The sequence below is a fragment of the Pteropus medius genome, unplaced genomic scaffold, assembly GCF_902729225.1.
Source record: "Pteropus medius unplaced genomic scaffold, Ma_sr-lr_union100, whole genome shotgun sequence".
Taxonomy (NCBI): domain Eukaryota; kingdom Metazoa; phylum Chordata; class Mammalia; order Chiroptera; family Pteropodidae; genus Pteropus; species Pteropus medius.
In genome coordinates, this window is record NW_024349802.1 from 9,100,640 (window position 1) to 9,121,361 (window position 20,722).

At 34.1% G+C, this 20,722-nt stretch overlaps 2 protein-coding genes across 41 annotated transcripts in view; one reads left to right on the plus strand and one right to left on the minus strand.

Moving 5' to 3' along the window:
* The window catches only part of KLHL3 (kelch like family member 3), a 235,899-nt gene extending 215,209 nt beyond the window's left edge, over positions 1 to 20,690 (minus strand). For 15 of the 40 annotated variants that reach the window (XM_039836126.1, XM_039836119.1, XM_039836152.1 and 12 more), the window contains exons 1-2: positions 12,113 to 15,617; positions 11,090 to 11,169 (exon numbers count right to left, since the gene is read on the minus strand). The gene's annotated coding sequence lies outside the window, so the exon portion shown is untranslated. Of the gene's footprint in view, positions 1 to 11,089; positions 11,170 to 12,112; positions 15,618 to 15,739; positions 15,857 to 20,450 lie in introns of those variants that run through there. The other 25 variants (XM_039836140.1, XM_039836135.1, XM_039836133.1 and 22 more) reach the window with 21 other exon arrangements.
* On the plus strand, positions 4,919 to 19,220 carry MYOT (myotilin). The gene is made up of 9 exons (XM_039836159.1): positions 4,919 to 5,461; positions 10,042 to 10,216; positions 11,100 to 11,204; positions 13,739 to 13,785; positions 14,382 to 14,514; positions 15,613 to 15,820; positions 17,675 to 17,840; positions 18,263 to 18,396; positions 18,595 to 19,220. Exons 1-9 carry the CDS (start codon positions 5,106 to 5,108, stop codon positions 18,765 to 18,767), a joined length of 1,497 nt encoding a protein of 498 aa, XP_039692093.1. The 5' UTR covers positions 4,919 to 5,105; the 3' UTR covers positions 18,768 to 19,220.
* Positions 20,691 to 20,722: the final 32 nt, after the last annotated feature.

The window sequence follows — 20,722 nt, forward strand, 5'->3', positions numbered from 1 at the left end:
AATTATGCATAACTTGAAAATAAAACATTCTTCACTCTTTTAGTCCTTTCATCTTCAATGTGACATTTTCCTTCTCCATTGACACAGCAGAAATTACCTTCATCACACACATCTGACCTGACTTATGACTCTAGAAGAAGCTCACAGCACCATTTTTACAATAGCATATGTACTTCATATTTTAAAAAAAATGAGGGCAATAAGTGAAGAAGGGACTGGTGATAGGACAAGGAGGAATTCCCTTAAAATGTATCAGGAAATGTTTCAGTGAGATAGTATGAAGTTATCTACATTTTGTAATGCATTAGAATGATTTACCAGAAGCCCATACTGATAATTTAGAGAAAGAAAGGGAAAAATTTGTTTTGGGGGGCAGGTTGGAATATGATTCATCCACCTGACATCTTAATGATTCTTTTGTTTTTAGGATGATTTTTCTCAAATAAGCAACTAACCCCCCTCATTCAAATAGCCATATTTATGAGAAAACATAAAACACTCAAAAAAGCAAACACTAAAATGTAGAAAAACAAATTCATAATAGATTAAATATAGACTCCTAACTTGTAAGAATTGTGTCATAAAAAAGGACCTTACTTACCTTCCCTAAATCATCCCTTGATCTTCTTATTGCAGTGATAACCTTAGCCTAGATGTACCATGGAGCTAATACACTGTAACCAATGTTATACTGTACAAAGGCCTAACAAAAAGAAGAAGCAAAGCTTAAAGGATAAAGAGTAAATGGTACTAAAATTCTGCCTCGACTATGGTATTTAGAATCTGCTCTAGGCAATATTGAAGATTTAACAGTTTATCCTGGACATCTCCCTACTCGGCTAGTAGGGTTTATCTCAAACTTTTAGGTACTAAAAAACCCTCAAATCTCCTCTTCCTTGCCCCAATCAAACCCTGTTCCCAGGAAGAACCAAATGTCAGTTACATACATACCACATTCAAAGTGCTCAGAATAGTGCCTTACTCATAGTGAATGCTATATATGTTTGTTATTTTTATTTTTATTGTCACTTGCACTTACATTTTAAGTCTTCCTAGTTTAAATTAAAAGGCTTTTTCCCTATTAATGGAATTTAAAATATCAGTACTCAGATGTGGGGAAATATTTTGGGAGATTCCTGAAATAAGACTTTTCAAGCAAACACCTACACATCAAGTCTAGTGTACTTTTTCAACTTAGTAATGGCAGCATGCCCAGGCAGCAATTATCAAACTTTCTCGGAACACCAAAGGAGGATACACCCACACAGTCAGCTGTGAAGAATTTTATATGGCTTATATGTGCCCAAACATCTATTTGTTGAACCCTAATGTACGCAGTAATTAAAATGACATTGGGAGTACCCGTGAAAGAATGGAATAAATAGATTATGCTTTAAACAAAAGAACCATACCAAAATTGAAGCCACTAAATGGGGAAAATTCCACTCAACTGGGCTGATTCTCATGCCACCTAATCCTCTCTACCACCTCTTTTGTTGATTTGAATATTTCTTCCTCTGTAATTATTTACTTCCCTGCACAAAAAAAGTGAAAGCCTAAATATTAAGATGGTCTCCTTGATGAAAAGAGAAAGGAAATTATATAACTATTAGGAGTAAGGAAGATGGAGAGTTGACAGTACAGAGCCCTAATCATATAGACTGTTTACTTGTTTGGTAGTTTCTTGTGTTTCAGAAAACTTGCTAAAGAAACTAAATCATGTTTTTCCACCCCCACCCCAACCTTCCCAGTGACACATAACCATCACACTGCTCTCCCTTTATCCAGACCATGCCCGCTTCCTTGAGAAAAACTGCTTGACCCCTGCTCTACCCCTACTCTTATTTGGCAAGAGAAAAAAAACAGCCTTCAGATGAACAACTAGCTACTACAAATCAATTTGGAGCTCATCCATCACTGGTCTTACTTCTGGGAAACTCTTACTAGATAGAACACCAGTGTTAGAATATATGAAGGGATTTAGTCCTTCTTTCTTCAACTGGGAAGAATCAAAGCCCCAACCAAGATAAAGAAATTGAGTTTTCTTTATACTTTTTCCCATTTCCCAATTCATTGCTCTTCCCGCTACATGAGCTTGCTAAAGCTGTTAAAATTCACATCTAAAATAAAGAGGCCTGCAAGAGAAGCTCATGTAATCCCACTCCTTAAATATCACTAAGACATGTGAGATATTGTTTAGATTGTAGACTCTTACTTTGACATGCCAGCATAGGTAGATGGACAGAGAAGCACATCAGATGTCACTGTTTGGCAGCTGATAAAAGTCAGTGGTGCTATAATACTAAGCACAGAGCCACTAGATTAGTCTGTAAGGGAAGGAGATGCCTCTTCCTTCCCTTCAATAGTGGGTTAAACCCAGCTGGCACCCTTCGAAACTACGGGGTAAGTCCCTTCTTTATTTCTGCTACAGTTTTGGGTTTTGTTTTTGTTTTTTGTCCAAATCAGAGGAGTATGTATAGAGGTGATCTTCAGATAAAAAGTTTGAAAGCCACAACATCATAATGGTATTACAGAAAGATTTGAAAGTGATCTATTCATTCTACTGAAGCTGGAAGGCATTATAGAAAGGGTAGAAGAAAAGACAGTTATGCGTTATTATTTTTAACTCATTATTTTTCCTTGAAAGAGGTCACTTGGTCTGACTATAATTGTAGTGATATCCTACAGCTTCAGAATCTCCTCAGTTTTCTGTGCAAATTTGTGCTATACTGGAAATAGGAAAAAATATATTAAGATTTTTAAATAGGAGACTGATTAGTATTTATGAAATCTCTGAAATTTAATATTATTTAGAATAAAATGATACTGCCATGTAATAGAATCTATTCTAGAACTGAATAATTGAACAGTAACTACAAACAGGAAGAAAAGCCTTTCGGAGTTACCTGTGTGACCATTTGTATAAAATTTGGTGAGACATGAACAAAAGAAAACTTCTAAGTAGGGCAATACCAAAATGAACAAGATAGTTGACATTCTAGAAATGTATGTAAAGAAATATAAGGGACTTTATGGAAAATATCTGCTGGCTATTTGTTAAACAGTTTATTCCTTCCTATTTGAAATAAATCTGAATCATATGCCTGCCCAAAAAGGAATTTAGAAACCAAACTGGATTAAATTCTTAACGGAATGAATAAACTGATAACTACAAAACTACTTGCCTTGAAATACAGTCTTTTGTTGAGAAGATCTAATTAAAGCCTCCTTCTGGATGTTTTTCCCCAATAATTTAAAGGCCTAATGGAGTTAATTACTAAAAATGCATTCTAGTTGAATGTGCTTGTGTTCGCAAACTTGAAATTAAGTAATATATGACTTTTTTAAGTGTTCTTTTCAACAGAATCTTTCTCTTGGCTGTTTAGTTGCATTTTTGTTCTTTCCTAAACGGCTAGTTTTAATTTAAACCACATGCACAACCTTAGGATGAAGCTGTCTGGAAACTTTACATTAAAAAGGATGTTTTATTCAAGATAGGAAATTAAATAATTATAAGACTTTGGCTAATTTTATCAGTTAAAAGTCTCACTTATCATTATTTCAATACTGGTTTATATTATATGAAACAAACTAAATGTATTCTGAATTAAATTACATGATATTTTGAATAAAGACAGACTTAATGCTGTACAATTTAGAGGTCTAGTCTTTGTGTGTAATGTCTGTATATAGTCCTGCTTAGACTTATTACACTAATGGAAGAAATCAGAGTCAAATACAATCCTTTAAGGTGATTTTAGTGACAAATGATTCATCTAAGGAAAAATGGGGATCGACTACAGGAAATCAGGTGAACCAAAGTAGGGCTAAGTAAGAGAAGTGGCACCCATCTTTTCTTGGTAACGTATAGGATAGCTTCATAGTTGCCTTACTTCCTTCTGTACATCCTGTTTGCCATTTCAAAAGAAAAGGTAAGAGAGGAGCTAAAACAATTCCAAAATTAGTCTAAAATACATATTAACAGGTAAAAATAATAAAAAGTAAAAGTAAATAATCAAGAGACCATCAAGACCAATAACTACATAATCTAAAAATAACAGAAAAAACTTACAAATGGCTCTGGAATGTAGACTGGAACATATATACATAGAGACACAAATACACAGTTATTCCTGAATTACTCCAAATTAATCCAGTTTGGTACTATGGTCAATTTGGAATTAAGAGAAGAAAAAGAGGCAATGAATTGTAAGGTTAAAAAAAAAATCCACTCGAACTTAACAGTGAATTATAGATGTTCACTCTAATTTGTGAAATTGTGAAAGGGCTAAAGACTAAATATTGACCTTAAAATAATGTTCTTTACAAAAGCAGCATATTGTTCCCCTTGATTTACCAAGACATCATTCATCCAGATCACCAGGACAGGAATTAATTGGTTTATCAGAAGAGCTATTTATTGGTTTTGATGAGCAATGGAAAAGATTCAAACTGAATGAAAGCTGACATGTTATATATTTAACTACTCATTTTAAATCATTGAATCTCTGTGGTTTATGAAACTGTAGCCTCTGGGCAAAAGCTAATCATGAAACTGTAAAATTATCATATTGAGCAACATCACAGAATTTCTTTTCATAAGTAACCACTTGGCAAACTCCAACTGTGTGTTTCTATGTCTTGAAGCCCCTTGGCATGCTTTAAGAATTGTCCAGAGGCAAACATTAACAAATCCTTTTTTCTTATTCTCACGGGAAAAGTCATTTGAGCAAAGGCAGAGATAAAGGAAGAAGTGTAGAAGCCAAGAAAGTTCCACCTTGAAATGACCTTAAAAGCACACTCTCTCAAAAAAAAAACACATAAGCTCCTAAAGATGTTAAATGGTACTGTTTTTACTCAAATATTATTATTAAATCATTTTCTCCTTTTGAAGGAACGATACTTTTCAAGAGAAGGCCACTCCATCAAAGCCAGGAGCACAGTTTTCCCAGGATCTCAATGAGAAGGGGCAGACCAACGCTGCTTCTGATTCCTTGTGACCTTCTGTAATTCCAGGCTTGCAGCCCCAAATTCAGAACCCCACCCCTCCAGGAGCAAATCATCATATTAATAAGTTGCCTTCATCTTCCAAATACCAGCTAAGCATGTTTAACTACGAACGGCCAAAATACTTCATTCAATCCCAAAATCCATGTGGCTCCAGACTACAGCCTCCTGGACCAGAAACTTCCAGCTATTCTAGCCAGACCAAACAGTCTTCCATTACTATCCAGCCCCGCCAGTGCACAGAGAAAAGATTTTCTGCTTCCTCAACAGTGAGCTCTCACATCACCATGTCTTCCTCTGCCTTCCCTGCTTCTCCTCAGCAGCTTGCTAGCTCCAACCCAGGCCAAAGGGTTACAGCCACCTATAACCAGTCCCCAGCCAATTTCCTCAGCTCCATATTACCATCACAGCCTGATTACAGTAGCAGTAAAATCCCTTCCACTGTGGACTCCAAGTAAGTGAGTTTTTTAAATACACATATATGGATATATACTGCATACAGTGAGCTTGTATTTGAGGATGGGAGGTGGTAGAAATGCTGTATTTCTTTCTTCACCATCTAAAAAGGTAATGTGATCTCAAGGACTCATTTCATAATTCTCCTAGAACACTTTGAACCAGGGTACTAACAATAAGAGATCACCTGACCCATTCTCCAATGTCCAGGCTGAGCTGAACCCAAATCATCTATTACCTCGTACAATTATTCACCTATTATTTTTCATCTCCAAAAACAGATATATAACATACTCAAGAACAATGAACTATTCCCCCAGTTCTAAACTAAGTTCCTCATGCTGTAAGTTTAACTGCTCTAGTTCTGGGCTCAGCTGAGATAAGAACACCTGTCTGCTTGTTTCCAGATAAGATTTCCTCTCACATAAGCAGAGACTATTAAATTTCTTCTCAGTCTGTCTTTTTTCCCTATCCATTTTCCCCTCTTATCTTGAATATCCAATTGGCTAAAAAGAAATTCTGGGATTTGGACACTGAAATGTATAAGAAGAAGAAAAGTTTGAATAGATAAAGGTTTATAATCTTAAGGTTTCCTTTGGTAACTAAAACCACACTTTGTTCAAATTGGTTAAGCTGATCTAAATATAGGAAAGAATACCTGCAGCCTTATGCAAGCATGTATTATTTTCACAGTCCTAAAACTGTCCTAGGAGAACCTGATACAAGGGACATAGTGGTTATGCTTTTTTTAAAACATGAACTGAATACTCTGTGCTTATGCAAAGTTAGGGCTATCAGTTTTCTTATTCCTTGGCTGGCTAGAACATCAGAGAATTACATCAGAGCCATTTGAAAAAAACTGCCCAATGGAATGTGTTTCGTTTGTTGCAGGCTTACTGACAGATTTGCTGAAATTCTTGCTAATTTCTCCCAGTCTTCTTTAGAGGCTAATTTTTTCTAGATTCCTATTGCTGGTGACAACTCTGAACTATAGCAATTCAACTTGCAAAGAAATCTTTTCAATATTTTTAAAAAACCAGGAAAGCCAAAAGTTAGAATCCTATAGATACTAGGTTGAACCATTTGAAATGGCTGATAGTCAACTATTTTTGACCTACGAAAACGGCGTTCTCATAGGTTTGACCTAATATTTTTAAAAGATGCCTTCAAGAATGAAGAGCCCTCTCTCTTCCTTCCCAAATTCCCATTATACCAATTATCAAACATTGCAGATTTTTCTTGGTAACATTTTACCCAGATGACATTTTTCCACTTAGCTTTCGATTGTTTCCAAATTTCCTATGTGAGTATTTGTAAATATAAAATAACCTCTTCTGACTATAATAATTTTTCTTAATAAAGTCTCTCAATCCTACTCCAAATTCCTGCCCAGAAGAGAAAGCTATCAAATAAATATTACTGAGCCTCAACATACACCTGGCTCTGTGCACAGAACTGAGAAAAAGAAAGGCAAAAATAGAGATAAGAAATAAAATATAAGAGATCCCCAAATCAGAGATCAAAGATCTAGCTTTAGCTGTTCCATTTTCAGCAACCATAGATAACTCTTTTAATCTTCCCATAGCCACTTGATACCCATTCAGTGTTCAGCTGCATAGGGTAGAAAGCTCTGGCCCTTTGAACATTTGTGCACAACTCCCTCATAACAATGATGGGCTTAAGTTTGCCATGTCTTCTAAAATGATCTCTTGGATTCTGACCTAGATAAGTCTGAAAGCTTTATTTAGCTTTTCATCAGGAGGAAACTTCTTAAGCAAGCATTCTATTCAGCTGATCAAACGACAGACTAGAAATTGAGAGAAATTCTTTAATTCTTATTCCTTTCAAAAACTTTGCTGTATGATATTGAGCAACTTTATCTGTTCAGTGATTCACGTTTCTGATCTGTAACAAAATTAAGGATTTAGATGATTAATGATGGGTGGAAAAATGACCTCCACAGCGGTGCGCAAATAAATATGAGTAGACATCAAGTCCTAACACTTAAGGCATCTAAACTGGTAATAATGGGTGTTTTCAGTGAATTAAGTGACAGAGGTTACATACAAATCAGTGATTCTCAGGCTTGGTTTTGATAATCCATCAAGATTTATCAGATATATTACATTATATTATAACAGTCTAAAAACAGAATTATTTAATGCTAAATCACTTTAACAAATGTGTAACTTTTATAAAGATGGTAGGCTAGCATTAAAAGAAATAGCCTATTATAACTTCATACAGGTGGAGAAAAAGACCCAGAAGACCAAAGAAATTTTACCACTTTGACCTGGGAATTCAATCTAAAAATAAGCAAACAAACAAACAAAAACCTCACTATTTATTTAAAAAACTTGGTTTGGCTATTAACTGAACAAATCAGACTTTAGTTATCGATTAATATAGAAAACCCTGAAGATCTGAAATGCAAGGAGAGAAATACGAATTGAAATCAGCTTTCAATACAGAGCATCTTGAAGACAATGAAAAACATTCATTTAACTGACAGCATCGCCTATACCCAAGCTCTGTATTAGCAGATATAAATGATACAATGGTGAGGAATAAGATATTTTTTTAGCATATGTACAATCAAGAGATTACTAACCACGTCCCCAAAGCCTACAAAAATTAAAACTCTGACTCCACTCAGAGAGGATACATTTCCACTTAGCTTACAAGTTCTTTTAATGATCCTTGAGAATATTGTAACAGGAACATGTCACAGAACAGACTAAGAATGTCTCATCTGGTTAAGTGGATAACGTTTGTTATAATGGTAAAATATGTACTGTGGGTAGTGGTCAGTTTTCCCACATTAAAGAGATACAAGCTAGCACGTGTAGGGCCCTAAATGAATTAACCGTGCAAAATCTGAACAAAGCACTGTGAAAACTGTAAGCTACCTCACAGATCTAATAATACAGGTGTCCCTAAATACCACCCCTGCCCTCTATCAGAATCAAAAGAGGAACTCTGAGAGAAGCAAGAACATCTTAGAAGAAAATTTAGGATCATAACTTGAAATAAGGATTTAAACCAAACTCTTCAACTGCTATTCAAATTTGCTTCATTTTTTTCCAAACACCCCCTTTTTTTTAGTTTACATTTCTTTTTCTAATCATTTCTTTCTTTCTTCGAAAATCACTTTAGCAGTGATAAAGAAATGCTCATTATTGCAGAAGCTATTAATTATATCATGCCATACTTGGATTTTCTAGAATATGAAATTAATAGCAATTGGAAATTAATAGAAAAGCCAGAGACTATGTAAACTGTAGACTCCATTCAAAGCAAGAGAATATTCACTAAATACCAATGGTTATACTGGTATGGTAAATGGTTAACAATTAGTTGGAGGAAGGAGCCATGATTTGTGATATTTACCAATTTCCCTGGTGTAAATACTTTTACCACCAATTTCAAACTATCAACACAAGACCACAGGGAGCTGAGAAGAGATGCGAAAAATCAGCTCTTCTGAGCCCGTATGAGTCAGCTCCAGCACACTACTGCTTAATATCTACCTATAAATCAAACTTATGAAATTCAGTTTTAAGATCAGAAGATCTCTCAGTAACTAGACTTACTCTTACTTCTTTAGGGAAGATCTTCAAGGAAGAACATCCTCCTTATGTCTAATCTAAATTGTTCCTCCTTACCACCACTAAGGAAAATAGTATGGAGGTCCCTCAAAACACTAAAAATAGAATTACCATATGACCCAGCAATCCCTCTTCTAGGTATTCATGCAAAAAAACCTGAAAACATTTACCAGCAAAGATATATGCACCCCAATGTTAATAACAGCATTATTCACAGTGGCCAGGACATGGAAGTAGCCAAAGTATCCTACAACAGATGATTAGATAAAGCTGTGGTACATATATACAATGGAATATTACTCAGTCATAAGAAAAGATGAAATACTGCCATTTGTGACGAGATGAATATTGACATAATTATGCTAAGCAAAATAAACAGAAAAAGTTGAAAACCATATTTCACTCATATGTGGGATATAAAATTGAAAGCAACAAATGTGACAAACAGACAGAGGTCTCTGTTTGGATGCAATGGATTGGTGGTTACCAGAGGGAAGGGGAGGTAGATAGGGATGAAAGGGGTCAAATATATGGTGACAGAAGGAAATCTAACTTTGAGTGGTAAACACACAATTCAATGTATATGTGACATATTGTTGAATTGTACACTTGCAACTTATTTGATTTTATAAACCAATGTCAGTCCAATAATTTTAATAATAAAAAATAATAAATAAAAATTAAATTGTTCCTCCTGCCACTTAATTTTCATTAACCAAGACTAAAAAAAAAGAAAAAAAGCTGGCAATCATTCTTATAAAATACTTGACTGTTATTAGGGAAATTAGTGTTTTTAATAACATTAGTAGTACTAAGTTGTAGATTCAACCTATCTAAAGGTGACTGACAAAATAAGGCCAAATCTTTTAGCTATACTTTTACTTTAAAGATCCTCTTTAAAATAAAATAAAAAATAAAATAAAATAAAGATCCTCTTTTTAAAAAAAAAATTTATTTTTTCTTTTTAAAGCTATCAACAACCCTCAGTTGGCCAACCTGTAAATGCCAAGTCATCCCAAAGTGCAAATGCTAAGCCCACACCAAGGACTCCTGACCATGAAATACAAGGATCAAAAGAAGCTCTGATTCAAGATTTGGAGAGAAAATTAAAATGCAAGGACAGTCTTCTTCATAATGGAAATCAAGTGAGCAAGATATCTATTTTGTACAAAAAGCCAATTAAGCTATAAAATCTAACCTCAATAAGAAAGTTCTTTCTGTCTCAGATCTATAACTGTATAATCAGCAAGAAATAGGATAATCCAAAAAAAGGGAATATCTGGGTCTGGTTAACATTTCTCTACATGAAATCACCTCTTGGTTTTCAGTAGTGGAAGAATGAAGCAAATGAAAAATCAATCTGAATGATTTAATGAACATTTTGTTTTAAGCATTACTCTCTCATGAAATACTTCTGGTGACCAAAATAACTAATAGGAAATACTGTCAACCTGACTTTATCATGTACTCCAGTGTATATTGTTGATGGCCAAACAGCTTTAATTTTTATTATGTAATTATTACTGTGCACGTTGTATTAGTCACCTATCTTTAAAACAGTACTACATGCCTAATTTAAACCAAATACATTTAACATACCAGTTGCACTGCTTTCAGTCAGAAGTTAGTAAGTCAAATATTCAGTGTTCATTTAATAAAACTTATTTCTGAATGTGAGGACATGCAGTACTATATTTGAAGACAGAGCTGATTGGAACATGTACAATAAGAAAGGAAAGAATTTCCATTTACATGGGAAAGCCTTATCTAAGAATGACTGTGCCTGCCTTTCCTAGGGGCAAAAAGAAAACAGAAGTGAGCATTACAGATGAGAGAAGTGGCACTAGAATGGAAGGAAATGCTTTGAATGAAAAAAAAAAAACGCTTTTTTAATAGAGAGCATTTACGTACTATTCAATAGACAGAACAATAATTCTCTGGTAAAATTCTCAGTAGTTTCAAAATAAAGTGGTACAAACAACTTTTAATAAATTTCATTACTATTCTTAATGACTTACTTCTTTAAAGCGGCTAACATATGAGGAGAAGATGGCTCGCAGATTGCTAGGACCACAGAATGCAGCTGCTGTGTTTCAAGCTGAAAATGACAGTGAGGCACAAGATTCACCACAGGTAAATTAAAATAATCTTTAACTGGAGCTCTTTTTGTGTTATTTTTAAATGTTTATTTTTCTAAATGTTTATAAAAAGCATTTGAAGCAAAAGTCAATCACTTCCATGGGAGAGGCCATGATGGGCTGAAATATATGTATACATATATATAGACATATATATATATACACATATATATGTAAAGTTTAAATTTTCTGGTGGTTCTAATAGCTGCATAAGATATGTCACAAAGACAAAACACCAGAAAGCTAATACTCACTTGTCATCAGGATGTTTATGGATCAGTTAGACCAAGGACTCTTTCTACAACGTCTTCACAGAGAATTTATAAGTTGTAAATCTTCAGTAGGGTAGAAGTTAAAACTCTGAAGAAAATACTTGTAATCTTTTTTCATAAGCTGTTTATCATTTCGATGTTTTAAAATATACTCGTGGGACGGTACACCTGTCATACAGTAATGCAGGTGTCCTAAGGTGAGCTCAGGGAAGACAGAAACCTCCTGTGGAGAAGGGCAAAAGCTCGCTTGATCTTTTCAGTACGAATACAGACTGTGAAAGTGGGGCCTCACGAAAAAAAAAAATATATATATATATATAAAACACTCGTGGTACTAATGAAACATCCAATTCCTTTTGTCATGTTCCCGTTCCTGTATTCGTAAATGCTTATTAAAAAAAAAACAACCCCCCACCAACAACAAAAAAGAACTATGAGTAAATGGCTCTAAGAATAACAAAAGCATCCTTTTCAAAAGGGGATTAACTTTATAAATAGCATAAAGTGAATATCCGTCCCACAGGCTTGTGCCTGACCAACTTCATTTTAACAAGTAACTTAACCCTAAATAGAAATGTACAATTCGAGCAGTAGACTGACTGTGATAGCTCTGTCTTCCTTCCATAGTTACCTTTCATTCCTCCTCCACAAGATCTACAAGAAACTGTGAGTCAAAGGGATGAAATTGAGCATTCAAGAATTCCGAGGTTCTAAGTACAAGAATCTGAAAATAAGATTTTTGGTTCTGTTAAATGAGACTAGTGTTACTAGGAAGGATGGAGCAAGGTCTAACAGAAAAGTAACTAGAAACTGAAAATAGAATTTAAATCTCTTTTTGGCTAGTGAATAGTTCATGCATTCATTCATTCAACTAATTTATATGGAGCACCTACTATGGTGGTACAGAAGATTACAGCAAGAATAATACACAAATCTATCTCTATTAGTAGAAGTAACACAGAGCATAAATTCACAGTATATGATTCCAAGGCAAAGATGTATTGTTTTTCTCATTCATTTTTTAAAAACTTTTAAAAAAGTAACAGTACCAGAAAAAGAGATAGCAACAAAATATATTATTATGAAATCAGAAAAGATAAATCTTACATTATTTTGTACACTTCACACATTCTACCTAAATAATATAAAATGTCATTAAACTATGCGTAACTTATCACATCTATGAATACAAATATGTACATATTCAAACCACACTAGGAGAAAAAGTAAAAAGCTTAATTTGGATATTTTGAGTTTAACTGGAATATGTATAATTTTTACTAAAAAAATTAGTTGATTTGCTTGATCACTGAATTGCTGTTTTGACATTTTGCTTAGAAAATTTGAAGGCTAGCCAAAAATTGTTATGTTTTAAGAATTTTGTTTTAAAATGACAAAACACATTAAACATATTCATTCTAACATAAATTATTTGTACTGATTTGCTGTGTTGCTATACAGATGTTTTTCAGGTATTTGGATAGAAACTACATTTTCCACTTCTTTGTATCTCCCACTATGCCAAACACAGTGAAACACACAAAATAGGCACTAAATATTTAATCGGCTTAATAATTCTATTAAAATGTTCATCAATTCCTGAGTTTACTCTCAAATATAAATAATTTTCTATAAATCTTAAAAGATGTTTGCATAAATTAAATATACCTTTATTAAGCAGGAAGTAATTAATGTTTTTCAAAGCCTTTTCATAGCTCTGCACATCTTTCATGGTGTCTGTCCAGGTTTTGTGTCATGAGCTAAAAAGAGAAGTATTTTCCAGTCTATTATGTATTTGCTACTGCTGGTGCCACTTTGAGCAGCAGGCATAATATCCCATATCTATTGCCAACACAAGTGCGTTCATGTCTATTCCTGTTTTACTAAAGGACAATCTGTACTATGCGCTCCCATTTCAAATACACCAGGGGTACACATCACCCTTTGTCGTAAAAGAGTTATCCGAAAAATGAACCACTATCAATTCAAAGTCTATCTAATTTTCATAAATCATACCTATGGTACAGTTTTATTAATTAGTCAGGGGATTTATAAACCGGGGGATTTCTTGCTGGAGTATTAGAAAGTTAGTGCACCATATTTTAAATGCATAGACGCTAACTATATAGAACTAACTATGACTGTACAAATACAGCCAACATAAAAATGTTTCTTTCAACTACAACTACTTAGTTCTGCTTCATTTCAAGCTATTAATTGCCAGTTAACATTCTAATTTTGTTTTAAATTCAAGCAGCACAATTCAGATCATGTACGGCTGCAAGTTCCCACGTCACAAATAAGGTAAAAATATTTTTTTAATTTTAAAAATACATATATTTTGATACCTAAAATGTTTTCAGCTAGCTTAAAAATGTAATATTTATGAAGCCCTCAAGCTTCCTACATAACTTTTATAAAAAGCAATGTGAATTTTCTAATGTCAAAGATGATGATCATAATTTTTATATTAAGCATTAGAACTATCTTAAAGCAAGCTTTTAAAATGTTTAGGTCAAGTAAGCCAGGACCACATTTCCATGTTAAACAACCTTCTCATAACGGAAACCCAATTCTAATTATATGATCTTTGTGCATAAGAACTGTTCATGGGGTACCCTGCATTTTAACAGATCGGTTTCTTCATCAATTCATGGCACTGTAAAAAAGAAACATAGATGTGCAATTTGTACCAGATGTTTCTAAATTGCTACCATTTCTTACACTTATCAAATATGCCACAGCTAAATATAGCCCTAAGGCCTCTCTCTATTGTTATTACACTATAAGTTCAAAAGTATAGATTCTGGGGTTTCAAATCAGATGGCTAAACCATATTTGCTCGAAAGAAAGAGAAATTACAATTTTTCTGCATAGTGATTACTAAAATATTTTTGTAGAAGTAGATCATCTTCAAGAGGAGATGTGAATGATCAGGATGCAATCCAGGAGAAATTTTACCCGCCTCGTTTCATTCAAGTGCCAGAGAACATGTCAATTGAAGAAGGAAGATTCTGCAGAATGGACTTTAAAGTAAGAGTTAAAAAATACTGGAGGAAAATTAACAATGGGATATTAAGTTTTGATAAAAGTCTTCTTCCTCTTCATAGCTTGCTATGCAGTTTGAGAAGCAGTATGTATAGTGGATAAGAACACAAATTCCGGAGCCAAGCTCACCTGGGTTTGAATCCTGGCTCTTCCACCTTCAGCTGTGTAACGTTAGACAAGTAATTTAACTTCTCTGTGCTTCTATCTCATCTGTAAAATGGGAATAATAAATGTACCTACCTCATAAAATTATTTGACGATTGAGAAAATGGGTATACGGTACTCACAATAGTGCCTACCACCTAATAAATACTCTGTGTAAGTGAAGCTATTTTAACAACAGGATTTTTAAAGAAGAATGCTACTTTAATTCTTCTCCTCTGAGAAATTCAAGCAACCTTGCTTTCTCTTGGCCTAGAAGAGTTCTTCAAGTTAGAATAGTTTTTTAGAAAGGTGTTCAATTTCATTATCTTCATTTTGGATAACTTTTTCTTATAAAATGTTTTTCTGGGTTTCTTATGAATGAAAGCCACATTTCTTATAAAATGTTTTTCCGGGTTTCTTATGAATGAAAGTGCATGGATTTAATTGTTAACGTTTTTATAAGAACACTTAACAAACTGTCACTTATACACCAGAACTACAGATCAAGAACACTGTTTTGGAAAGGTTATTCATTTTATCAGCAAGCCTCATATCTATGTGCTTCTGGGACTGCATTTGCAGACACCATTAGGCAGAAAAGCCATATAACATCCATATTTCTTATAGCAACCAATATAACATAAATTAATGTTCTAAATATAGTAATTAAGAAATCTTAAAGAGCTTGAGATTATATGAAAGAGCTAGATATGGTTTGAGATAGTCTGAAAATACTGTATTAATTTCAAGAGTTTTAATTTCCACTGTTGTGTTAAAAAAATACTTTTAAAAGGTAAGCAAATACCTTTTTAAGCTATTGCTTTGTATTTTCAATCAAAAACCCACTCGACACTGGAATTGTTAAAATTCATAAATAGACAAGTGGGTTCCAGTGATGCTATAATTTAAAATTCTGTCATCTTGTGTTTCCATTTCTAGGTAAGCGGACTGCCAGCTCCTGATGTGTCATGGTATCTAAATGGAAGACCAGTTCAATCAGATGACTTTCACAAAATGATAGTGTCTGAGAAGGGTTTTCATTCACTCATCTTTGAAGTGGTCAGACCTTCAGATGCAGGGGCTTATGCATGTGTTGCCAAGAACAGAGCAGGAGAGGCCACCTTTACTGTGCAGCTGGATGTCCTGGGTAAGCCTTCCAAGAGATCCTAGAGTGTCTTTAATCCTGCAGTATTAAAAAAGAAAGTATTAAAAAAGAAAATCCCAGAGGACTTCATATTTAAGGTTAATCTCTATACTACACAACCCATTAAATGCCAATTTTTACCTAAAAGCCATGGGTTTGGGGGAGGGGGAGGGGGGAGAATGATGTTCTTGAGGGAAACTAGAATGACAGATCCATCACTAAAACTTTTCTGGAAAGGAAATAAAGAAATGGTATAATTTCAGACAGACCAAATAAGGTATTATGAGCACATTTCTAGATGTAAAGTAACTAAAGGGTCTTAAAGTGAAATTTTTTAGTCTAATCATTTCTCTATTCTTCAGTCTAAAATAATCACTCTGCACCTGAAGCTAATATAAAATAATATTAAATATCCATTGTAACTGAAAATAAAGAGAAAAAAATCTATCTCAATTTTCACAGAATATTCATAATATTCATAATCATGTATAGTTTAACACTGAAGAGTAAATGTCAACTTTTAGCTTTAGACTATGTTCCCTTTACTAAGAAACTAGACTCTATGACAATAAAAACATGCCTAGTTGCTTTAGAAAACAAGTATGGTAAAACATGTCTCAAATGTCTTTATAAGGCAGTTCTCATAAAAACTAATGTTCTGTTTTAAAGTATTACAATTTAAGTGCTTTAAAAATATCATATTTGTAATGGTTTAAGCCATGGTATGTTGCATTAAGAGATACTTTTCTATAATTCACTGTTTATTGTATAAAAGCTTGGTCAAGCTAGAAAATTTTCTTGAGTTTGTATTCTACCTAGATCAATGAAAAATCCTAAGATTATTCTATGATATAAGGGGCCTCAGTCTAAGGGAAAAACTAGTGATCTGGAAATTAAAAAAAAAAAATTCAAGTGGTTAAGCTTTGGGCAAATCCTTTTTGTGCCAATAGCTTCAGAAATACTATAATGTTACAGCTGGAAGAGACCTTGACAGGCATCTGTCCAATCTCTTCATTCTCCTTCAGATAAGCTAGGGTTATAGTATTATAGTATCATTTCCTCCTTTCCATCAAGTATTTAAAGAAAGACAATAATTACTGACATTCGTATAACATTTTATAGTTTACAAAGTACTCCTTCATTCATTATCTCAATTGATCCTCATAATAATTTTGTATAGTTAGCAAAGTAGTCACTGTTACTTGGGATTGTGTTATTTTATAGTAGATAAAACTGAACCTCAGTCTACAGCCATGCCATTGTAAACAAGCCCGATCCTGTCTGATCTTGGAAGCTAAGCAGGGTCAGGCCTGGTTAGTACTTGGATGGGAGACCATCTAGGAAGACCAAGTTCTGTAGCATAAAAAATGAAAAATAAGGGACTGTAAGCTGTCAAGGTCCTTGCAATCTGTGAGGTCAACCAAGGATTGCCTTGCCAAACAAACAAACAAATAAATAAATAAATAAATAAGTCTGAACCTCAGAGAAACTAAACAAATTTTTCCCTATTTGGCATGGCTAGTGGGGCAAATAGAGAATCTGAACTCAAGTTGTCTGATACTCTTTCCACCATTCATACTACCTCCCTAAAGATGACATGATAAATGAAAATGACTTATACTCCATGAGTGAAACATGATTATAAATTTGATGCATCTTTACATTACTGTTTTAGAACTTTAAATGGTATAAAACAATATCATATATTATTTTAACTAAAACATAAAGCTTTCAATCCTGTTATTTTTAAAAACTTCTATATCAACATAAAATTTCATAATACTTTATATTTTTATCTTATATCACTTAATCTTTTTTATAATATTTCAAATACTTGATCTTTTTATTAACATGTAGCTAAAGAACATAGAAGAGCACCAATGTTTATCTATAAGCCACAGAGCAAAAAAGTTTTTGAGGGAGACTCAGTGAAGCTAGAATGCCAAATCTCAGCTGTACCTCCACCAAAACTTTTCTGGAAAAGAAATAATGAAATGGTACAATTCAACACTGATCGAATAAGGTAGGATAAGTATTTCTAGACTTAACTATAGTTTACTTGGGTCAATCCAGTTTTAATTTGAAATGCATTATAAACGGCATGTATCTGTAATCTCAATTTGTCTCGTTTTTAAAAGATACAGAAATATAATAAACCTCATTAAACCAGATTCTACTAATCAGAAATTTAAGTCATAAAGCAGCCTAGGATTTACTTTTTTACTAACAAGAAACAAAGATGGCTTGAGGAAACACATGGCATAAACAATATTGAGGGGGGTGTTTAATTCAAGTAAACCAATAGCTATTTGGCAATGACTAGATATAGCCTCAACATTTCCAAATGCTTCTTTTTCTTATTAGTCTGACTCTGTAGATCAAAGTCATCATAAACTTTCACTGGAAAATTAATTCCTATACCTTCGATTTTAAATTGTTTTTCAGCTTATATCATGATAACTCTGGAAGAGTTACTTTGCTGATAAAAGATGTAAATAAGAAAGATGCTGGATGGTATACTGTGTCTGCAGTTAATGAAGCTGGAGTGATCACATGTAACACAAGATTAGATGTTACAGGTATGTCACACCAAGTGTTATAAAGGACTTAACCGGGAAGATTTAATAAGAGACACGAATCCCAGCAAAGTATAAAATCTGAGGGATTTTCCCCATAATCAGTTTTGATCTTGTTTCTTTTTCTGTCTGATAATACCTAGTGCAACACATTTGTTTAGAACAGGTTTTCTGAATAAACTTTTATTTGCTCTATTTCAGCCCGTCCAAATCAAACTCTTCCAGCTCCTAAGCAGTTACGTGTTAGGCCAACTTTCAGCAAATATTTAGCACTTAATGGAAAAGGTTTGGATGTGAAACAAGCTTTTAACCCTGAAGGAGAATTTCAGCGTCTGGCAGCTCAATCTGGACTCTATGAAAGTGAAGAACTTTAATAACTTTACCAACATTGGAAAAATCAACAATTACAGTATTAGTAATATATTCAATTAAATTTTTGAAATAAATCCATAGCTGTATTAACATATCTTTAATTAGGTAATATAACTAATATATATTTAAAATATTATTATCCTTTGACTCTTGCACATTCTATCTACTTCTCTGGTTTGTGAGGCCTACAAAAAATGTGGGTATATAGGTTTTTAACTGTGGAAGACTATCTTAAAATGTGGGGATTCAACATCTAAATCATACACATTTAACAATTACAGGTTATGAATTAGTATCAACTTTTTAAACACACCTAATGCTTGTAATAAGATTTACTAGTACTACATCCTAAATACTGTTTTACCTGTTTTCTCTTATAAGAATACTAACATGGTATAGATTATCTGAGTGTTCCATAGTTTTGTCAAAATAAAATTTCAACTATTTAAAAGATTGTCTCCTCTTCACAAAAGTCTAGATCTGTAAGATAAAATTGCTTTTTCATATATTAATTTAGCAAACCTATGAATAACCAGTTCCAAAAAGCAACAATGTTACATTCTAGAACAGTGTGTCTTCTTGAAGTCAATTCCTCCTGAAAGTGAGCTAGACCTTCCCAGGTTTGCACTCCAAAGGCAACAATTTGTAACTTAAATCATGATAAATTCTCTCTCGAAATAGCGATTTTGTTTTAACCAAATAGGTCTCTAATTCAACATCTTTGAGATTATTAAACATAATGGAATAAGAATAGTCTGTAGAATCATCTGCTTCATTCTTACATTCAATGTAAATTTGAATACCTATATTTTGTGGGGTTTTCTTTCTACATTTAAAATTCAGCTAACCTATTACATTAGAAAGCATAATTTTGTAAGCACCTGAGATTTGAAGTACAGGAAAGGTCAAATCCTTTTATTAAACTATTCCTAAGCTAAGACAGTAGCCTTTTTTTTTCTCAGGCCTCTTGTCCACTGGCTGTTGGCCTTTTGCTAGGCCTCTCCAGTTTCTTTTATCACAGGTAGCCTTTGACTCTCCCTGCAGTGTGGCCTAGTTTTGCTTTTTATTTGGACATAAAACAGCATTTATCAACATAAGAGTACATCTCTTTCAGGGAAATAACAAAACTGACTTTATTTTTTACTTCCAAAACAGCTTGATGGTTTTCTTTGCCAGCTGCTCTGGGGCCTTTCGACTGATTTCCGTTTTATTTTCCTTTTACCAACATGAGAATCCCTCCTTTCTCATATCCTGGCAGGCTTTGGATACCTTAATTTACGGCCAAATTTGTTTGGTCTTTCTACGGCTGGTTTACAAACCCTCCTTCTCATCCCTGCAAAGCTTTGGGACCAGATGTGAGTCTGGGCTCCCAAGAACTGTTTTGAACAACCCTTTTACATAATCATTGCAGAGCTGTATTTTTGTTTGTTTGTTTACCTATTTTAACGTTCCCTTTAACCTTACTGGGTGGAGAGAAAGGTGGAAGCTATTTCTAACAACAGCTCTCGGTTAATCACAACCAGCTTCCGCAAGTAGCAGCGGCAGCGTGAGGTCTTGGTTAGGCAGGCATTTAGGCTTTGACGTCCAGCGGACCTTGCCCCCAACATGCCGTGGACTTTGGTAAATTATTTACCCTCTCAACACCCTCGGTTTCTTCAGACCTAAAATGAGGATGAAACACCTACCTTACAGGAAGGGGGTGTGAAGACCAAACAAGCCAATAAATGTTAAAGGTATTCAAGAAAGAAAAGCCCGTTATAATTAATTATTACGATTTTTATGATTAACCTCAGGCCCAAAGCCAGGTTTGCCCTAGAAGTCGGCACTCCTCTGGAGACGATCGCCGCAATCTCCGACCCCGCCTCAGGCGAAGCCCTTCCAGAAGGTCCTCGGTGCGCACGCGCGTTTGCAACTTGTAGCGCAGCTTGCGCCCCTCGAGGAGCTGGAAGGCTCGCGC